Source organism: Aedes aegypti, chromosome 1 (assembly GCF_002204515.2).
Source record: "Aedes aegypti strain LVP_AGWG chromosome 1, AaegL5.0 Primary Assembly, whole genome shotgun sequence".
Taxonomy (NCBI): domain Eukaryota; kingdom Metazoa; phylum Arthropoda; class Insecta; order Diptera; family Culicidae; genus Aedes; species Aedes aegypti.
This window is the reverse complement of record NC_035107.1, coordinates 25006687-25027829: the sequence shown is the minus strand read 5'-3', so window position 1 is coordinate 25027829 and position 21143 is coordinate 25006687. Positions and strand designations below refer to the sequence as shown.

General features: G+C 41.6%; 1 protein-coding gene across 2 annotated transcripts in view; it reads left to right on the top strand.

Moving 5' to 3' along the window:
* The first annotated feature begins 698 nt into the window (after window positions 1-698).
* LOC5570125 overlaps window positions 699-21143 on the top strand; it is a 72374-nt gene continuing 51929 nt past the window's right edge. The window contains exons 1-4 of one of the 2 annotated variants that reach the window (XM_021839187.1): window positions 707-1336; window positions 18762-19727; window positions 19790-20081; window positions 20149-20443. In XM_021839187.1, the coding sequence (XP_021694879.1) occupies window positions 907-1336; window positions 18762-19727; window positions 19790-20081; window positions 20149-20287 (1827 nt within the window). In that variant the 5' untranslated portion in view covers window positions 707-906 and the 3' untranslated portion in view covers window positions 20288-20443. Of the gene's footprint in view, window positions 1337-18761; window positions 19728-19789; window positions 20082-20148; window positions 20444-21143 lie in introns of those variants that run through there. The other variant, XM_021839186.1, reaches the window with a different exon arrangement.

Here is a 21143-nt window from a genome sequence, read left to right as displayed (position 1 = left end):
AAGGTGCGCTGCGTAGTATACCACGTCCGCTGTCCAGCGCACTACGCCCGACGTTAGGTTCAACGCATAGATTTAGAGAAAAATCGGTTTTCGCGTGTCGATGATTCCAGCTTTCAACTGGAGACGCGATACTTCCGATAACGCCTGGACGGCGCACACATACGCTAAATATAGCCGTATTGAATGCATTTCGACAGCATTTGCATCTGAAAATCAATTTTGTTCCTGGTTTTGTTCGTTTTTTTTTTCCTAAAACCAGATGAAAACATGAGCAGCTGATAATCTGACATGCCAAGCAGGGATGCCAGAGTCGATAATCTTTGATTTCAGAAGTTTCTGAAGGGTGTACACAGGTGTGCCGAAAATGTGCGGAACGTGTGCCGGGCACACTGAGCCGATTTTCCCACCCCCTGATTGAAACATACACTCAACAGCTAGGGCCCATTCACAAATTTTATATCGCTGAAGGTGGTGGATGGGTGTCATCGAAATGTTACGGTCAAATCTTCAAAACATACATACAAAACGCGTTACGATGGGTTGGAAATGACCATTTTTGGCGTTATGAAATTTGTGAATGAACCCCTTATCTGTGACTGCCCATGTTTCTGGAAAATGTGAAATAAACATTTTATTCACACCGCCAAATATCTTTCGACCTTACGATAGTCGACCTAATCGTCCAACGCCATTTCAACAGTTCTGATCAAGATGCAATCGTTTCTGAAGGGTAATCGCGTTTGTTTTTTGTTTACAGATTCCGTTGCGGCGTGATTCAAAGTTCCTGTTGTTTCTTGGCGCGACTCGGATGCCACATTTTTATTTCGTTAAAATCCAGTAAAATTCCAGTGCAATCTGTTTTCTCTCGAATCGGCAAACCATTCCGTGACCAACGGTAAGCACAAAATGGAAACGAACAAATCCAAAAAAGGGGCTGCCGCCGGCACAACTTTCGCCGCCGATAACGGCGACGGCAAAAATATGCTCCGCGGGTTGATTCTCCGGGCGGAGGATGTCCTGGGAAAGCTGATCTACAAGCTGGAAAAGACGCCGCTCACCCTGGCTGAGATGGTGGCCATGATCAACTCGGTGCACGCCTTCGTCGACATGTGGGAACAGCCCCTGGAGGACATCCGGCTGGACATGTTGAACATTCCCGGAGTTGGGGATGGGGAGAAGAATAAACCCAAGGAAGAAGCGGAGAGGAAGATACTGGAGCAGATTAGCTTGCTGGATCTGAAGGGGGATGGCGAGGGGAGGAAGCTGGGATTCCACAACGGGCTGGATAAGCCGGCCGAGCCGACGTTTGAGTTTTTGGAACAGTCGCTGGCGAATTGTGAGTATTGAACCATTTTTCTATCGCTTGCTTTTTAGTTTGGTTTGAGTCATGCTTCTACATTTTTTCGGCAATTCATTAACCCTTTGTCTGTGTTCAGAGGTCAATATGACCCAAACTTGGTCTTATTAATTTTTGATAGAGAACAGTTCTCTCAGTTTCTAACGAGATAGTTGAAATGGATTTATATTTTCAATATTTGTGGATTATCATTGTTAGACAAGCATATTTATTTATTTATTTATTTATATATATTTCATATATCTAGTAAATGTGGTTTTAAAATGTTCACTACCAAACTCCTTTATTGTCCTTCAGGTTCTCGATCAGGGGTGGTAGCAGGTCTCTTTTTAGAGACATGGCCTCTATTTTAATGCAAATCTCTAAAATGTCTCTATTCTTTATTATCTAAAATGATCTCAAAAGTCTTTTTTTCCTGCTTGGAGTGTATCCTTCTACAAATTCAATTTGTACCGGAGAAAACGATAGACCATTCCTTTCCGAACGCCAGCCAGTATCGGTTGTGTTTTGCGCAGTTCCTCTATAGTTCGAAGCAAATTGATTTCACTGCGAAGTGAACCGTTTTTTCTCCTCGCGTTGCGTGGTTTTTTACGGTGTTACAATTTCAGTTGAAATAACCGATCATCCGCGTTTCGGATCACGGAAGCAGCCAGCCTTAGCCTAGCCTATTGGTTGGACTGTCCAGCTTTACCGGAGGCCATCCCGTCGCAGCATTGCGTCATCATCGTATTTGCCATCATCATCACCATTATCATCATCAGCAACAGCAGCACAGAAGAGGCCTCAAACCATCAAGTTGCTGTGGTGCCTACCGGGTGCCTATCGTTTCGAACAACAAGTCCCGGACAATACATCCATCGGCGGATCTGCACGTGTTTACGAAAAACAACAGCAGTGCAGAGAAGCCAGTCGGTCACATTGGATGAATAGGTATTTATTTCGTTCTGCCGATCTCTTTCGTCTGCCCGCCTATCTTCCTTCTCGACGCCAGATGGTGATCAACTCACCTACCAGTGTATAGTTGCCTTTTTGCGTTCATTAATTTTTTTATTGAACTTTTTTTTTTTTTTTTTGTAAATATTTTTTTTTTCTTCCCTTATTTTTTTTTTGTGATTAATTCACCTAAAGGTAAATTTGTCTACCTCTGCTATTAATATTAGTATTATTATTATTATTATTTTTTTTTTGTTCATTTTTTTTTGTTTTGAGGTGATTGATTCACCTGAAGTGCGAACGAACTTAACCGCACTTTAAATTCTACAATAAGTAGTTCTTTATTTTGTTATTATTATTATTATTAAGTGTAAATATTGTTCGAAATCTATCTGCTGGGTGCTACAAATTGATTGCACATACGATTTTGAATTCTTCCTGGTGGGGTAATCTCACCCCACAATGGAACCAAACGATAAAGGCGGGGGTCAGTCGCAATACGAAATATCCTCGGATGATGAATCAAATCCAAACCGGTCAAATGTCGTTCTAACATCGATTCCGCAGAATATCACGGAAATGGAGACCAACGAAGTCTCACCCACCCTCCCTATCACCCCGCAAGGATATGCATCCCTTACAAACGGTTCATCTAGCTCTATCTCCTCGGAAGATGGTGAATCGATTGAATCTCCGTCATATGAATATTTGGCCAGTGCTCAAGTGCCGATGGATACCTCCTCCAATACGCGTAATGTAAACCAACCCCTGGTGCTCTCCTCCTCTTCTGGTACTGTTAAGGAAGCGACCCCCCGCCTAAAAGCCTATCCACCCGGATCTAAGGGTCCCTTTCTGGTTTTCTTTCGGCCCAAAGGCAAACCACTGAACAAATTGCAAATAGAAAAAGATCTGGCAAAGTCGTTTCGGGGCATCGAATCAGTTGATGCTCCTAGTCGTGACAAATTACGTGTCACGGTTAGTGATCGTGAACAGGCCAATAAGATTGTTGCCTACAAACTCTTCTCGATGGAGTACAGAGTATACCTTCCAAGTCGAGAAATTGAGATCGCAGGAGTGGTCACCGAACCGTTTTTGAGTTGCGCTGACATCAAATCTGGTGTTGGAGGGTTTAAAAATCGTGCCGTCCCTCCGGTCACCATACTTGATGTCAGACAAATGAATCAGGTGGCTCCTGATGGCACAAAACAGCCGTCGAATTCGTTTTGTGTAACTTTCTCTGGATCGGCGCTTCCAGACTACTTGGTGATCGGGAAACTTCGGTTGCCCGTTCGCCTCTATAAACCGACGGTTATGCACTGTGATAAGTGCCAGCAAATTGGTCACACATCACCTTTCTGCTGTAACAAACCACGGTGCGCAAAATGCGGTGAGCTACATGTGCAGGGTGCCTGCAGTTCTGATCCCAAGTGTTCATGCTGTGGTCAAGCTCCACATGAGCTCACTGCATGCCCGAAGTTTATAGAGCGGGAGAAACATCAGATACGCTCTCTAAAACAACGGTCAAAGCAATCTTACGCAGAAATGCTAAAGAAGATCGCACCGACTGTTGTTCCACCAGCCCACTCTATCGCTAGTAACAACCTCTTTACTACCCTGCCTGATGATGACCAAGGCTCTGACTCTGAGGCGGGTGAAGAATATAATGTTATACAAACAGGAACAAAGCGAAAGCGAGCTATAGCACGAAGGCACCGTCAGCAGCCTTCTCATGTTCCTGTTGCGCAACAGAATTCTCGACTCTCCCTGAAAAAGTCAAGAAGTGACGGAAATACCACTAAAGTTACCCCCCCAGGTTTTAAATTCAAACCTGGAGATTTTCCTTCACTTCCGGGATCATCTAAAACCCCAGATGTCCCAGTTTTTCGCCCGGAAAGCCAACAAACAAACATCTTCACATCTCGACAAGAACATGTCGAAACTTCCGACAAAATAAGGCTTTCTGGGATTGTGGAAATCATCTTCGAAGTAATGGAAGTCTCTCCCGCAATAAGAAACCTTATTAGTAAGGCACTTTCTTTCATAAAACCTCTTCTGAAGCGACTGGCTTCAAAATGGCCCATTCTTGAATCGTTCATATCTTTCGATGGATAATACATCCAATGAGGTCGGGGATATGGTCGAAATCCTACAGTGGAATTGCAGAAGCATTTCTAAAAATATTGAAGCGTTTAAGTATTTAGTTCACAGCACACGCTGTGACGTATTTGCTCTCAGTGAAACATGGCTAACTTCTGATAAGAATCTCTCTTTCCACGATTTCAACATTATTCGCCAAGATCGTGGGGATGGTTATGGAGGGGTATTATTGGGGATCAACAAGCTCCACTCCTTTTATAGAATTGATTTTCCCCCGATGACAGGCACTGAAGTAGTTGCATGTCAGGTTACTATACGAGGAAAAAGCTTTAGCATAGCAAGTACGTACCTACCGCCTAGTGCCAGGATATCTCGCAGAGAGCTTACAGCCATCTGCTGCGCTATGCCAGCCCCACGGTTGATCGTAGGTGATTTCAATTCACACGGTACAGCCTGGGGGTCAATGTACGACGACAACCGTTCAACCTTGATATACGACCTATGCGACGACTTCAACTTGACTATTTTAAACACTGGGGAAGCAACACGTATCAAACCTCCAGCTCCTCCAAGTATTTTAGACCTCTCAATCTGTTCGAACTCATTATCATTGGATTGCACGTGGAAAGTAATTCAAGATCCCCATGGTAGTGATCACCTGCCTATCAAAATTTCAATTTCCAATGATTCGTGTCAGGCTCGCCAGATCGACGTAGCATACGACCTCACCAAGCACATTGACTGGGGAAAATATGCTGAAGCGATCTCCGATGGCGAACAGTCGGTCGATGCTCTTCCTCCGTTGGAAGAGTATCAGTTCTTATCCGAGTTAATTATCAACAGTGCTATTGAAGCACAGCGTCGACCAATACCGGGAGCGAAAATTCGAAGACGGCCACCCACCCCTTGGTGGGATGATGAGTGCACCGCAGTATATCGGGAAAAGTCCGTCGCGTTTAAAGAATACCGGAAACGCGGTTCTCGTGAAAACTATGAGCGCTATACCTCTCTTGAACGCAAGTTTGGTAGCCTCGTCAAAGCGAAGAAAAAAGGATATTGGCGCAATTTCGTAAACGGGCTTTCTAGGGAAACTTCCATGACAACATTATGGACCGTCGGTAGAAGAATGCGGAACGCGACAGCGGTAAATGAAGACAAAGAACACTCTTCTCGGTGGATCTTCCAGTTCGCCAAGAAAGTGTGTCCTGACTCCGTTCCAGTACACGGAAAGGTTCGCGTTAACTTAACCGAAAGAAACGAAGTTGATAGACCCTTTTCGATGCTAGAATTCTCACTTGCTCTCCTTTCATGTAACAATTCTGCCCCAGGAATGGATAGGATTAAGTTCAACTTGCTCAAAAACCTCCCAGACGTCGCGAAGAGGCGCTTGTTGAACTTATTCAATCAGTTTCTGGAACGCAACATTGTTCCGGATGATTGGAGACAAGTGAGAGTGATTGCCATCCAAAAGCCCGGAAAACCCGCGTCGGATTACAACTCGTACCGCCCTATCGCGATGCTGTCCTGTTTACGCAAGCTGTTAGAGAAGATGATTCTTCATCGGCTTGACAAATGGGTTGAATCGAACGGCTTTCTATCAGATACGCAATTTGGTTTCCGCAGAGGCAAAGGAACGAGCGACTGTCTTGCACTTCTTTCAACAGAAATCCAACTGGCCTATGCTCAAAAGGAGCAAATGGGATCGGTTTTTTTGGACATTAAGGGAGCTTTTGATTCAGTATGCATAGATGTCCTTTCAGACCAACTCCACGACTGTGGGCTTTCACCATTAATCAACAACTATTTGTACAATTTGTTGTCTGAGAAACGTATGAGCTTTTCTCACGGTACCTCAACAGCTTCACGAATAAGTTACATGGGTCTCCCCCAGGGCTCATGCTTAAGCCCCCTTCTTTACAATTTTTATGTCAGAGACATTGATGATTGTCTCGTGGAAAATTGCTCGCTAAGACAGCTTGCAGATGATGCCGTTGTTTCCGTCACAGGACCAGGGGCGGATGATTTGCAAAGACCACTGCAAGATACTCTAGACAATTTGTCTACTTGGGCTTTAAAGCTGGGTATCGAATTCTCTCCGGAGAAAACTGAGTCGGTTGTCTTTTCTAAGAAGCATGCCCCAGCACAGGTGGCGCTTCAAATCATGGGTAAGGAACTAACTCAGGGTCTTTCACATATGTATCTTGGGGTCTGGTTCGATTCCAAATGCACTTGGGGAAAGCACATTAAGTATCTGTATCAGAAATGCCAACAACGAATCAACTTCATGCGCACACTGACCGGAACATGGTGGGGAGCCCACCCGGACGATCTGATAATGTTATACCGCACTACAATCCTCTCGGTCCTTGAATACGGTAGCTTTTGTTTCCAATCCGCCGCGAAAACACACATTCTGAAGCTTGAGCGTATCCAGTATCGCTGTCTTCGAATCGCGTTAGGCTGTATGAACTCGACTCATACAATGAGTTTAGAGGTATTAGCAGGCGTTCTTCCTTTATCAGATCGTTTCGCGGAATTGTCCCTCCGGTTCCTCATCCGCTGTGAGGTATTAAACCCATTGGTTATTGAAAATTTTGAAAAGCTAATCGAACGAAATCCTCAAACAAAATTCATGACACTGTACTACTGGTACATGAGTCTGGAGATTAACCCTTCTTTGAATGCTCCCAATCGTAGTTGCTTCCCAAACCTCTCCAACTCCACTGTAGGTTTTGATCTGACCATGAGGCGAGAAACCCATGGAATTCCAGATCTGCTCCGATCGGAGGTCATACCACTAATTTTTGCAAACAAGTTCGGCCAGGTCAGCAGCGACAGAACGTTTTATACTGACGGGTCAAAAACAAATGATTCCACTGGATTTGGTGTATACAACGAATTTCATAGCGCCGCCCACAAACTTCAGAACCCTTGTTCAGTATACGTCGCAGAATTAGCGGCTATACACTATGCATTAGAGCGAATTGCCTCTCTTCCCTCTGATCGATATTTCATTTTTACGGATAGTCTCAGCTCCATCGAGGCTATACGTTCAATGAGGCCGGTAAAGTACTCCCCGTATTTCCTCCGTGAAATACGATCTAAATTGAGTGCTTTGTCGAATCATACCATCACCTTGGTTTGGGTCCCCTCGCATTGCTCGATTCCGGGCAATGAGAAAGCGGACGCACTCGCCAAGGTGGGCGCTATGGAAGGCGATATTTATGATCGACAAATCGCCTTTGAAGAATTTTTCACAATTGCTCGTCAGCAGACCTTGCTCAGTTGGCAACAAAAATGGGATAAAGGGGATTTGGGCAGGTGGTTACATTCCATTCTCCCGCAGGTGTCAAAGAAGTCGTGGTTTAAAGGGATGAACATGAGTCGCGACTTTATCAAGATAATGTGTCGGCTGATGTCCAACCACTACTCGTTAGGCTCGCATCTCTATCGAATAGGGCTCGCAGACAATAATCGATGTGGTTGTGGAGCTGGTTACCAAGACATCAACCATGTTGTCTGGTACTGCCCCGAATACGGAATTGCCAGATCAAATCTATGTACATCTCTCAGGGCCCGAGGAAAACCAGACAAGGAAGACATTAGAGATGTGTTGGGTAGACTGGACTTTGACTACATGTTACTTGTTTACAAGTTTTTGAAGCAAATCGACATTTTTGTTTGATAATATGCTTTTTGATCCGCTTGTCCCCCTCGTATACCCCTTCCCGTTTTTTGGATGTCCACCTTGTTTCCCTCGAAACCCGTTTGTTTGTACCGTTACAGGTTGTCGTCATGTCCACTCTGCGTTGACCAGCAGCAATAACGCCTCAACAAAATGCTGCTGTTGAAGATCAACAAGTAAACCATATTTCCCATCCCTTCCAAAAATGATTGTATTCCTTAACCTCGACCAAACCGCGAGTTTTACGGTTCCCCAAAACTAACTTAGTTCTATAAGAAACAAATATGATTTTGTAAATAAATCCTTTCAATCCGGCTCCGTAATGCCTAAGAGCGCTTGAGCCTGCTAAATAAATGATTAAGTAAAAAAAAAAAAAAAAAAAAAAACGATAGACCATTATGCGACTACTTTACATGTGCTTCAGGAATTGCATCTCAGATTCCTAGAGGAAAAGATTCTGCAATTATCCTAGTCATTTCCACAGAGATGTTCTATAGAGATTTTCAGAAATACCTCCAGAGATTCGAGTAGCATTTATTTTTCAGTGTTTCCATCACCAAGTTTCCCAGGAATTCTTTCAGTGGCATTTCAAATAATGTTTAGAGAAATTTCAAAATTTGCTATTTTTGAGCATTTTAACGCTTCTACCTCCTGTAGTTTACACAAGGAAGTTATTGAGAAGACTTGCTCAGGATTTTTTTTTTCAGATATATTTTTGACTAGGAAGTTTAGTACTCTTCCTGGAATTCCTCATGAAGTTCCTCCACACATTTTCCAAGCAATTTCTCCAACAAGGATCCAAGGATTACTTCTGCAATTCATTTGTTACAATTTCTTAAGTAACTAGTAAAATCTCAATGCATTCGTAAAAAGTTCAGTACCAGTTTCCCGGAAATTCTTTCAGTGTCATGATGAAGACGACCATAAGTCCATTTTCAGCATCTCGTTTTTGGATCCAAAATATTATATTTCTTATCATAAGAAAATACCGTAATCCGGGGTAACATTGATCATTTTTTTTGAATATTTTTTAAATATTTCGTTTGAAAATGCAAATGTTGCAAATTTTATATTTTTAAAACAAGTACTTCCACCCATAGCTCGTGGCTATATACTGTATTTTGTTTTGAAAAAAAAAAAAAAAAAAAATAAGTATCGCAAAAAAATGTTTTAAGCGATTTTTTGATTAAGCTGATATGGGGTAACATTGATCACCTATGTAAACAACATTCGGTAATATTGAAAATGTCGTTACTTACTTAAATCATGGCCCCTGAAGCCGAATATGAAGGCCAAATGCTTACAAGTCATTTACTTTTTGAGTTAAAGATTAAAAACACCTCGAGCCACGGAATACGCCTAAAGGTAGGCAATTTCCTTAGGGAATTTTACATTATTAACAGTAATTCGGTAATGTTGCCTAATTGAGCATACTTTTGAAAGTTTTGACAACGGAATCGTTTTCGGCGATGCCATTTTTAGTACGAATTGCATTTTCCTTGCTCATATTGTTTGCAGAACTTATGTGAGAAATGAATCTTCGGTAGTGTTATCCTTAATCATTAAAATCATTGTTTCGAAAAGTTGCCAACTTTACGCATAAGGTAAACGCAATTTTCGCAAAAATCTTCACTTTCATGAGCTTATGAATATGAGAAAGAGAAGCACCATTAATGATTTGGAAATGTTCCATCAATAAATGATAATGCGAACTTTTTACGAGATGAATCATTCCGATCAATTTTAACCCGCTGATCAATGATACCCCGGATTATGGTACCCATTAAGCGAAACATCACTGTTGGCGCTGTTCACCGTGGCCAACTCCGGTTAGGTCGGGGTGGACTGTATATCGACTGTGAATTCGGGATGAAAGAATTTACACCTCATTTTTCAATCACTACACTTTACTACTGCACTTTATTACTCTGCGCTTAACTATTTACATTACACTTTTATTATGCACTTGATTACTTGGTCTTATTCGCGCGGATGTTAAAACAATACTGATTGTGCGGTATTGCATTATTTGCATCAAATTCATGTTTTTTTCATTACATAGTTTTACATAGAAATTGCTTTTGCACTTTAAGAGGTTGACCCCGTAGGGTCCTTCAGCTTTGTTTGCCTAAATTTGGTTTGGACTGTGTGAGGAAGTAATGTAGTGTGATTGAATTGTCTATTCAGGCAACATAGAATTGTAAGCAGGCTTTGAAAAATAGGAGCATAGAAACCAAGTAACAACATTCTGTCAGTTATGGACCAGTGCACGAGTTCACTATTTGACGTTTGAGCGGTGCCGTGTTATTTATGTGACCATAGCAACCAGTGAATTCGGCACCGCTCAAACGTCAAATTAGTGAACTCGTGCATCGGTCTATTGGTCTAATCTTGGCTCGCAAAGACGCTTTGACAAAAGCGACTATCAAGTTACTACATTGGCGCAGTCGGTAGAGACGAGAAAATTTGAAATTATCGAACACCTTGTAAGTCCTTAACAAAATAGAAATATAGATGAAATAAAATAGTAGTCCCCGACGGACATGGGCGGAGATGAAAGGAAAATGGTTTCTGATGGAAATAGACAGAAAACCGAGAAAGAATGGTCTCTGATGGACAAGGACAGAGTACCGGAAAATGGATTCTGACGGAAATGGGCAGAATTCAAAAGCAAGTCTCTGATGAACACTGAGTTCATCTATAAGTATGCAAAAGGAATGTTGAGGATCAATGTCGGACGGCACAGTTTATTGAAATCCGTGAATTCATTACATCAATGTATAATTTTATGAGTTACCGTGTGAAGAAAAGCTTGAATTTGGATAAGTAAGCATTACCTGCATCGAATGAAAGTTTTAGTGCATCGCTGAACCTTATTAACGAGGAATATTTAGTGTACCTATAATCAATTTGTAGGGAGGCTTCACGAGAGAACATTATTGAAGTTTACCGATTGACATGTAAGCTAATACTGATTCTTCTAGTTTTATGAAAATTTAATTTGGGTATAATGGTTTCGATTGTATGATGTGCATACAATACTATATTGTGTGTTCGAATTGAGAGATAAGTGATAAATATCAGTGTGGTAGAAGACCCATCGGACTCGTATGGAGTACTCTGATCGGCAGGATGCTGTGGATGCGGCACCGATCAGCGTTGTGACGCTGTTGATGGTGCTGATAAAATATATTTTACCTATGAATTATAGAACAGTACTAGTCTGATAAACACTGAGCCCATAAATACGAAATAGAAATGTGGTCGACTTTAGTTTTAAAAATTGTTAATATTGTTTTGCATGATGAAACAACAGCATACGAGTTGAAAGAAGCGAATGGGTTGATGAAAAACGATATGGAAAAAAGAGTAAGAAAAATAAGCAAGGCTCATAATTCGACGCCTCGCTGCATGTGGTGGTGAAATTAGATGAGCATTGTCCGACGGCATAGTTTAATGAAATTCATATTCAACGGCATCGATAATGATAACATCAATGAACAAACTTATAATTCTGAACTTTTCTGCGTGAATACTGCCCCTAGGAGAGCTCAGAGTGGAAAAGCTAGAATCCCTGTACCCAAAGAATAATTTGAAGCACCCGGCAAATATGTGGTTGAAGATGAGAATTTCTAAAATTGAGATTGTATTACATGCCACACGGTCGTGACGGGAATACGGTGCATGAGGTTACACGCGCGTGATCCAAATGGACATACGATTGGCAGTTATCTAGAGCCATCGGGCTTAGAATAGCCCTAGGGTCATTTCTTCGGGAAGTGGTGTTAACGACTATAATAATAATAGTTGGGAATCACTTCGAAAAAGTGTGGGTCTCTGGTATGAACAAGACTGATTGTAATTCTGAAGTCCTACGGTATTTTAGCTTATCATTCTACAACTATTTACAAATGCTTGTCTATAATTATATATGTTAAAAAAAGAACGAAAACGCCTGGGTCATAATGCTGACCATAATTCACATTTGGGTATGAACCCATAGATGTTATTATTTTGATTATTTGACTCTTTCACGTGTACCCTGCACTGGGGGCAACTACCCTATAATACGAGTCAGCAAAACATGTGCCCGAACGTCGGGTAAGAATGCTCTTACCGCACATGCATCTCTGATCATTCTTAAGTGGATTTAATTTGGATTTGATTTGGTGGACGATGTACGTTTTTATGGGATGTTATTAACTGTGCGGAAAGATGCATAGCACAATTGGAACAGATTTGCTAAACTGCAACAAAACGGTTTGTTTTAAAATTATCATGCTCACCAATTACAAGAGAGAAATAATTGGTAATTTCGAAATAACACTAGATGACGATTTAAGTTGAAGTTTATTCGTAAAAAAATACTGTTGAAGGTTTTGAAGCGATCACCACTCCCCGCTACAATATAATCTAGAAAATACTATTGCTGCAGAATCATACGAAGAAGTACTGGAATAAAGTAATTTCAAGAAGTACTGGAAGTAGAAGGAATATGAAGATTTCACCCTAGGTTATTAGGCCTTTTGCTATTCAAACATCGTAAAAAGCTTCGATGTAAAAATTTGCAATCTAAGGTTTGGTTTGATTTTTTTTGGTCTTCGATGGTAATGAAAGAACTTTCGGTAGATCGTGTTCTTAATGATAACTTAATGATAACGTGAAGGTTAATATTTATTTCGAATCGAACTTTTCAATATAGGCCATACGAGGTCATTGGAATCGATGCTGATGTACAAATTTCAATTTGAGTAATATCAAGTTATCACTATCGCCACCCCTGAAGATTTGAGTTATGGAGATATATCTAAGCCGTGATAATGGCCCATTAGAAGACCAAATTATGATTTGAATGAACTATCAAATGAAAGGACTTAAACTGACTGCGTATAATATTTAAACAAATCTGGAACTAATTTAGCTAAATATTGAGATCATACATAGAATAAATTATATTTTAAATAAATGAATTTTGTAAATTACTAAAAAAAGGGAAATAAAACATTACATTTGATTAAAAGAAAAGAATAGAAAGGGATAGCAATGTGAGGAAGTAATGTAGTGTGATTGAATTGTCTATTCAGGCAACATAGAATTGTAAGCAGGCTTTGAAAAATAGGAGCATAGAAACCAAGTAACAACATTCTGTCAGTTATTGGTCTAATCTTGGCTCGCAAAGACGCTTTGAGAAAAGCGACTATCAAGTTACTACAGACTGGTTATGTTCTGGTGGTTTTACCCTAGTAATATTAGTGTTGGCCTTATAGGCTCTGGTAGTTTTGAAAAGAAAATTTGAAAACCTAACTACTACTATTTACACTACAAAATTTTGATAACCTAGGGGGGAACGAGGTCCCGGATGACCTGCTGGCCAGATTGGTAGCAACGAGCACTGAATCTTGATCTCGGCCTGACGGTGGACCTCGGTTGTCCTCATTCTCGGAGGGCTGTTGAGGATCATCCGGAGGAATTTATTCTGGGTCCTCTGGAGCCTCAGATGGTGCCTTTTTGGCGCAACTCTCCCAGATTGGTACGCCATATTCAATGACTGGAAGAATGACCTGTTTGTAAACAGCAAGCTTGTTCTTCAAAGACAGAGTTGACTTCCGGTTGATCAGTGGGTATAGTGCTTTGAGCAAGATGTTGCTTTTGGTGACCGTTTTGTCAACCTGCTGTCTGAAGAGTGTCCGGCCATTTGGCCGAACGCCGTTTGGATTTTTGATCCCTTCGTACGGTCAAGCTGAAATTTCGCTGCTATCTTGGCTATGTAGTTCTGCTGGTCCAACGTGTAGTTTCCGGTGTCGTCCTTGCTGACACTTATTCCAAGGAAGTAGCTAACCTCACCGAGCGATGATAATTTCACTTTCTTCTTTAACTGGCATTCGATTTGGTCAATCTCCTCCTCAACTTCACTTGCAACGATTATATCATCTACGTAGATCAGCAGATATACTAGCTTTCCGAACACATTTTTGGTGAACAGACACGGATCAGCCCGCGACTGGTGGAACCCAATTTCAACGAGTCAGGCACAAATGGTATCGTTCCTCTATCCGGACCCCGAGTGCTCGTCGTTCCATGCCTGTGCGATTAATCTGTTGGATAGCTACAGTGCCGCCACATTGACTCAAATCAATCACGTTGTCAATGAAAATAACCGTAGTCTGGATCTATGTTTCGTGAGTTTCCAAGAAAAAGCACCAATAATTTCCGAGGCTCCGTGCGCCTTAGTAAAAGATGTCGCTCATCATCCTGCGTTGATGATATCTATTGAAGGCTACCAGATATCCGAATTCGACGATCGCCCCGCCTCTGTTTCGTACAACTTTGTGAAAGCCGATCATCGTAGCATTGCAGATGTCCTGTCAAGTATCGATTGGGCAACTATTCTTGACCCCCGCGATGTTGAAGTCGCTGCAACTACCTTTTCAAATGTTCTCTCATATGTCATCGACAGGCATGTACCATAGCGCATACATCTTCAAGACGCACATCCTCCCTGGCTAACAAAAGAGCTTCGCCAACTTAAGTCGCAGAAGAGAGCCGCTTTAAGGAAACTAACAAAGCATCGAACGCTTCCTCTAAGGGACGATTATGTGAGGATCAATAACGAATATAAAAGATTAAGTCGCTTATGTTACTCTTAGCACCAGCGAGATATAGAGCTTAAACTTAAAAATAAGCCCAAATCCTTCTGGAAATTTGTAAATGAACAACGTAAGGAATCTGGCCTTCCGTCTTCTATGGAGCTGAACGGAGAAATCGCATCTACCACGCAAGAAATCTGTCAGCTGTTCGCTGAAAAATTTATTTGGGCATTCCCGAGGACCAAGTAAGCCGCGCAGCCAGTTATGTTCCTCTGAATGGTCAATCGTTGAGTGCTATCGACGTACAATTCTCGCATAACTTCTGATCTCGCCCTAAAAGCCATTGGTAACCATGTGTGTAGCTCGTTGTTTCTGAGCATTTGAATGGATTTTCATGTTATTTGACAACGCTATGGGGAAGAAAAGATCAATATCTACCAGCCCGTGATGTTGGTTTGGATGCTATTTCTTTCATTTGTTCAGAAACAACGAGCTACGCTCGTGGTTACCAATGGCTTTTAGGGCGTTATCTCAGAGTATGCGAGAATTCGACGCGATCATCAAGGCCACTTCAAAGCTGAAATCCTCAAATAATCCGGGGCCAGACGGTGTCCCCTCCGCACTCCTGAAAAAAACACATCGACAACTTGCTAGTTCCTCTCCGTCATCTTTTTCAAATGTCGCTTTCCAGTGGTACTTTTCCGTCCTGCTGAAAAACCGCATACATGCAGTGCCGTAGCGTGCGGTTGGCCAGGTTGGCGACCGCCAGCCTTCAGGGGGCGCCAAAATGCGTGACCCATTTGGTAAATTTTTTAGAAATGCATATTTAGTTAGAGCACCTCTTAAGTCAAAATTTCGAGAAAAATATCGTTGACAGAAACATGAACAGTTAAAACAGTTTCTGAATCGACTTAAGCAAAATATTTTGAAAGCAACCTACAAGTTGTTAAAGGATTCGTTAATTGAACTCTTTTTAGAGTAAATAATAAACAATGTTATATTTATCATTATTATATTTATCAACGAGCTTTCAGACCGAGCCTGGTTCATCTCAGTAAATTTAATAAAGATTTCTAGAAGAGTTCTTCAATAATTTGTAATCCTGTTGTGGCAGAAAACAAGTAGGTATCTTGAAATCAAACTATCAAACGAGTGTTCATAGTCTGATCGAAAGTAAAACAGCGGAATACATGAAATTATTGGCGAACGAGATTCTCAGAGAATTATAAAATTATAACATGAAATTGGGTATACTTCCTAACAACAGCAATATTTTTTGTTTCTCAAGAAAGAATTCCTTTAAAACCCGTGCAGAACTTACTAACATTTCTAGAAAGGTATTACTGATTTACAACAAAATTTTCTATTTTACTTCATGCTCCCTTTTTAATGCAGCCATGATTCCCATCCAGGAGACCGCGGACTTCTGATCGTATAAAAATCTCGTTGAAAAGAGCATTATTCAGTGAACTGTTTCCCCGTGATCACTAAGGTTCTAGAGGATATCTTGGAAATTTTTTTCGATCAGAATACTATTTTGGTCTCTTTGAGTATTTGAAATTTCTTCTATTTTTACTATTTTCTATTTTTCTTTTCTGAGCTACTATCGCAAAGATTCTTGAAGTGAATTTAATATTCAAGGCAAAAACATTCAAAAAAATTTTGGTCATTGAAAAGTTGCTGAATAAATTAAAAAATCCTAAAGTTATCTCGTGATTTTTAGGTCAACAATATATGGCTAATAGATTTTACTAAGAGATTTCCTGAAAATTTCGTTTGCAATATTGACCAAATGTTTTAGAAAACTATGCAAAAACGAGTAAGAAATGATGATTCAGAAATGTTTACAATAGACCATTTAAGAATATGAATTTTACTGAGATTTCAATGAAGGTTTAAATCAATAAATCCAGTATATTTTGCAAGTACATCTCTGAACATTCTGATTCTGAAGATTTGTGCTTTTGTAGATGTGAGGTGTTGCTTCGATTAATCTTCACCTAGATACATCTTCTAGATAACCTCCGGACTAACAGACATTTCAGCTGTAGATAAATTGAAGTCATTCCTCAAATCTACTAGGAGTATATCTAGGGCATCAGACTGCAATTCAAGCTTGAACTTGATAGATTAGTTACCCACTGGCGGTGATCGAACGATCAAGTCTGCAGCTGGAACCCTTGTTTGGTTGTCAAGATTTGTGCTGCTAAAGATCTGAGGAATGATCTCGATTCATCTCCACCTTAAAAGAATGTTGAAACATTTAATATACATTTTTGCAAAGCCTTACAAATAATTGAATGATTTCTAATGTTTAATTATTGATTAAGCTTTATCACGAAGTTACCATAGACTTTTGAAAATTATTGTTGACGTTTTTTCGAAAGTAAACTAGTACTGTAATCCGTGGGCAAATTGATCACAATTTTACAACTTTTTGTTGTGTTATCCTTCAGAATTCAAATATGGTCAAATAAATTTCGACAAAACCAGTACTCCATTGATCTTTATCAGTTTATGAAATTAAAATGACACATTGGGGCTTAATTGATCACCATATCACAAAGCAGATTTTAGAATTAAAAATTCCCCTGTCTACTAAATTTGGGTCTCCTGAATCTGAAAATGATGGCAACATACTAATAACTCGAGTATTTGATCAGTTTATTGCAAAATTAAACTCTGAAAATCTGCCTAATACGCCTAAATGTAGGCAATTTCCCTTGAAATTAGCATATTATCCAAGATTAACGGTTTTATGAACAAAAAACTATATTTGCTATGCTGTATGATATCAAAAATTAGTTCAGTAGTTCATACTTAAGCTTACACATCATTTTAAACTCTCAAAGTTAACATGTAGGCATTGCACCAGTGGATTGTTTAGCATAGACATTTCCAACTGTATTGCTTACACCTTCCAAAACTGGGAATATTTCTATGCAAAACTGACCCTAATAAAAATGAAATAGTTCAAAATCATCATAAGATATCCATAAACTAGAAAACAAGGAATGTCTGTAGTGCCAATGAAACCTTTAGTATCCTTGGAAGAAAATGTCTTTTGGTACCGACCTAATCAAATTCACCCCAGTGATCAATTTGCCCCCGGATTACGGTACAATCACAGACAAACAGACGTAACACTTAGAACAAATCTCGATCAAAATCATAGTCACGAGGACATGTGCGCCCAATGCTAAAATTATTGTATTTGGCCGACGGGCCAACAGATGGCGGTAGTGCGCAAACGTCAAACGCGAACAAAAACGATGCGAGCGCTGCGGGTGGAGGATTGACCACCTACCATATTTTTGAATCGACCGTTAAAAAGGTGGTCGATGGACAATGATGAGAGTGTGACGTCTGTTTGTCTGTGGTACAATGTTAAAAAAGTTAAACTCTGAGTAGGTGCGCTCGACTGGCAGTTCGCCAAGGGCGCCATGAGACCACGCTACGGCTCTGCATACATGTTCCCAGTACATAAAAAATGAAGTAAACGCGACGTGAATAACTACCGAGGAATTGCGGCGCTGTGTTCCGTCTCGAAACTTATGGAGTTTGTCGTTATGGAACCTTTGCTCTCACTCTCAGCCCCGACCAGCATGGTTTCACTGCGGGCCAGTCAACTACCACTAATTTACTGTGCCTCACTTCCTACATCACTAATAGCATGACGGAACGTACGCAGACGGATGTCATATAGGGGTGATCGGGGCAATATGGGCCGCCTAGGGAAAACGTCATGAAATGCATAGAAAAACAGAAAAAAATATGGTTTAAATGCAAGTGACTTGTACTATAAAATGTTATCTTCCAAAAAAGCCAAAAAAGTTTAAATTTAGCGTGACATAATTTGTGTACCATCCCTTACCTATATTATCACTATATGATTTTGAGACCCTAAAGCATAAACAAAGTAATCATATTCTAGCACAGATATAAGGTTAACCGTGTAATTGTGATGCGCTGTTTTAAGTGGCTTAAGAACTGCATGTGCTTAGCGAGGCGACTAATTAGGTACTTATGCTTTCATTTAACCCAAAATTAATTATAAATTTAGTCTGGAGAGTATTCATCAGAAGAAACCATTTCATTTTAGACACTCCCGGTCAAACTGGAACGGGATACCTAACATCTGTTGTACCGCAAACTGCCACATTCTACATGATCGACCGCAGCCACGGCAAAATAGACCAAATATTGTCCTCCCTTCAGAACGTGACGATGAGGTTGGAAACTCTGCCGGAATCCCCCAAGACCGTATTTGGCGTCGAGCTGGAGGGAACCATGTTCCGAGCCGTTCGCAGTAAACCGGACTGTGGATGGCCGTTTCTAAGGTTGTTGGATGTGGGTGATGTGCTTCCCTTTGCGGACTCGATGATGCTTTATCAGTTGACCAAATTCTATCAGAATCTGCCACCGCTGGCTGTCCGTTGTCAGCTTGTGGAAGTAGTTGATCAACCTCGTTGTAAAGACTTCAATCGGTATCTCACGAGCAACGTGTACAAAACCAGGAAATTCGAGATCTTCGCGCGTGACGAGGACAATCTCCTCCACGTGAAGCTCAGTGCAGTTCCAAAGGTGGACCGCAATGGAGTGGTGAAGTCGAAGCCCCTGGAACCCGCTCCTCCTGAGTATAAGATTTCGGAGAAAACCCTAACTCAGGAACAGTTGGACATCCTGTACGAGGAGCCCCTGAACACCACCAACGTCATGAAGGCCACCCTGGGTTACGTCCCGAAGGACGACGTCCGGATTTGTCCGTTCTACGATCCGGCTATTCAGGGTTGCTTCAAGGGAGCGGCCTGTCGGCTGGAGCACGTGGCCAAGGATCCCGACGGTTGGACCCGGGATCGTGCCCTGCACAAGGCTAAAATTCGTGCCCAACTGGTGGAACCGAAGATCGGAGCGATGGTGAAGCTGATACCGACGACCATCGTCAGCGTGGAGGAGTTCTACGGCCAGCTGGACCTGAAGGAATGCAGCGAGGGTTTGCGGGGTCTGCAGCAGACGCTGAACGATCCGATGTACGTGAGGGACTTCCGGGAGATGGACCACAAGCCATGTGAGTAGGGTTGGGCGGTTTTTCGGAGATGGCGTAATGACTTCAAAGAGTTCCAATTCTAGACGCCCGGGAGCTGGTGTTCGCGTTCTACGCGGCCGATGGCCAGTGGTACCGAGCGGAAGTGCTGGAATACTTCCACGATGGGTTGGTTGAGGTGTTTTATGTGGATTACGGCAACAAGGAAAACGTTCGACTGGCGGATTTGCGCTTGTGGGACGATCGATTCGATTACCTTCCGTTCCAGGCCGTCCACTGTCGGTTGGCCAATGTTGGCCGGCTGCGGGATGATGACGTTCGGGCGACGGAAGCACTCAGAGAGGAGATCCTTGATCGGTTGGTGGTCGTCGAAGTGCTGTGAGTATCATAGATAGATCGGCGAGTCTGATTGACTTGTTTTTAATTTTACTTTCGCACATATCAGAGACATCCGCTCGTATTGGGAAGTGCTGGTGTACGGAGCCGGAATGCAGGACATCGGGCAACTGATGGTACGAAGGAATATGGCCCGCACGAGGCAACCGATTGTGATCAGCGAAAAGCACGGGCTGGTGCCTGCTTAGCATAAGTTTAGTTTAATGATTTTTGATAACGTTTGTGTTCCATGAAGATTCTCGAAGTTTTAATGTGTTCGTAAGCGAAGATTTTTTATTGTACTCAAAATATTCCATGTCCTAGTTGTAACTCGTTAAGAAACATAATTTTGAATGAGAAGTAAATTATTGGGATTTTCCATGTATCACATCCGTTGGGACGGGTCTGGATATCATTGCGATGCATTCAAGTTTCACAAGTTCGATATTGTAGCGCTGCAGGAGGAATCTCATATCTACCACGTTCTGATCGATGGATGACATATCTCCGACATTATCGACGTCAGGGTCTAACTCGGGATGCTTATTTCGACTCTGACCACTACCTGGTAATGTTGAACATGTACTTTAAAACGTACGGTACCGACGCCCGCATCGATATGACCTTAAGCGACTGAAGCGACATAGCGCTATCAATAGCAAGTATTGCTGGAAGAGGATTTGCGTGCCGAAGTCCCTTTCGAGGACTGCTGGAGTTTAACAAAAGAAGCCATCAACGTCGTAGACGAGATTATTGCCGGAGTATTGTCGGATACGTCGAACGAAAAAGACGGGACGATTGGTCCGATGAAGAGTGATTCCGGAAGCGACAGGTGCATTCGCTTACTACTTGCACAAGTGTCTAAAAGAAAAGCTAACACCTGTTAGCCATAGGAATAAGATGGGCCCCCATATTCCACAACATATTGCGAGGACAGCAGAGAAAGAGTACATCACGGCATCGATTAAATCCCACTACGCGAAACTGGACAAGCTGACGACGAAGTGCTATTTTCTGCATTTAAAATTGGCTCAGGAATATCCGGAAGAACTCCCATTATTCCTG